Source organism: Etheostoma cragini, chromosome 22 (genome assembly GCF_013103735.1).
Source record: "Etheostoma cragini isolate CJK2018 chromosome 22, CSU_Ecrag_1.0, whole genome shotgun sequence".
Classification (NCBI taxonomy): Eukaryota; Metazoa; Chordata; class Actinopteri; order Perciformes; family Percidae; genus Etheostoma; species Etheostoma cragini.
Window position 1 is genome coordinate 21,305,129 of NC_048428.1, and position 1,359 is coordinate 21,306,487.

The 1,359-nt window shown below is 38.9% G+C and overlaps 1 protein-coding gene across 1 annotated transcript in view; it reads right to left on the reverse strand.

The window, feature by feature from the left end:
• The window catches only part of LOC117938277 (disco-interacting protein 2 homolog C-like), a gene marked incomplete at its 5' end in the record, with an annotated part of 67,270 nt that overhangs the window by 33,148 nt on the left and 32,763 nt on the right, over window positions 1–1,359 (reverse strand). The window contains 1 exon segment of the mRNA XM_034862800.1: window positions 406–541. Coding sequence (XP_034718691.1) covers window positions 406–541 — 136 coding nt within the window.

Consider the following 1,359-nt stretch of genomic DNA (forward strand, 5'->3'; position numbering starts at 1 on the left):
GAGAGAGAGAGAGAGAGAGAGAGAGAGAGAGAGCGAGAGAGACAAACACACAGAAGGATCAATGAAATTAGACGAGACGGAGGCCTTAGCGAACCTGTCATCAAGGTGCATTGTGTCCAACCAACTGCGTGACTAATGGATTTATTTCCTAATCATTTCATCCCTATTCTACGTGTTATGTGTTAGTGTACAACAGATGCCTTTACTGCTTTACTTAACCAAATTAAAATGAGGAGATAAAGCTGGTTTGAAGTTAAACGTTTTGATGGCTTTTCACAGCGATGACAACTGAAGAGACACTTAATACGGAAACTTTTATCCAATAAAACAGGTTACAGAGGGAATCAACAGGCAGGAGGAGGTCCCAGCTTCTGTAGAAGTGTCTACAATAAGAAAAGAAGACACTATATCAGCTGAGTCTGTTTGCTCACCTCTATGTAAGCAGTGTCGTTGTTTGCATCTTTGATGTGAGGGAACCAGTCTCTGGGAGGTTTGGAGAGGTGCTTGGACTCTGTTACAAACCACAGCAACTTGGGCCATCCTGCACAGACAGAGTGGGATTATCAATATTATTTATCTGAAGAACAGAACCGGCACAAAAGACTGAGTGGTTACACATGTCACCCAAAATAATGAGGAAAAAAAGAAGAAGAAACTACAAGAATTCACATATTTCTATAAGAAACACCTTCATTTTAATCTCAAGTACTGTACTAAAGTACAAATCCAATCTGAAGGATGAAGTGGTCCTTTTAAAAGCCTCTTGGATCTGCTGGAAAATGCATCGTCACTAAGCTGAAAACGGGGCTGTTCTTCTGATATTATGAAAGGTTTTAGTGATACGTGGTTCTCACAGGACAGCACCGCTACTAACATATGATGATCTAATAAAATATGATGCATTACTGTAGATTAAACTACCCAGCTGTAGATAAAGGAGTTAAAAAATGAGCACAACCATAAAGATCCACACCAGAGAAATGCAGCATACACATGAATGCAGCCGGAATATTATCAGATAATTAAATATAAGAGGAAAGCACAGACAGGGAACATTTTACTGCAACATGCATACTTTTACAGCTGAATATACTTCACATACTACATACCGGTACGTTTACTTAAATAATGTTTTGCATGCAGGAGTTTTCCTTGTAATAGAGTATTTTTAGAAAAGGATCTGAATAGTTCTTCCAACACTGGGAGTGACACGAAATTCCCAAATCCTAATTAAACAGTTTACACCTCAAGTCAACACTCCAAACACACAATAACAAATGGCTAACATATCCATTTTGAATGAAAACTCGCTCTCTTTCTTCTCTTTCTTCCAGTCTTCTCATCATGTGCCCTGAGACA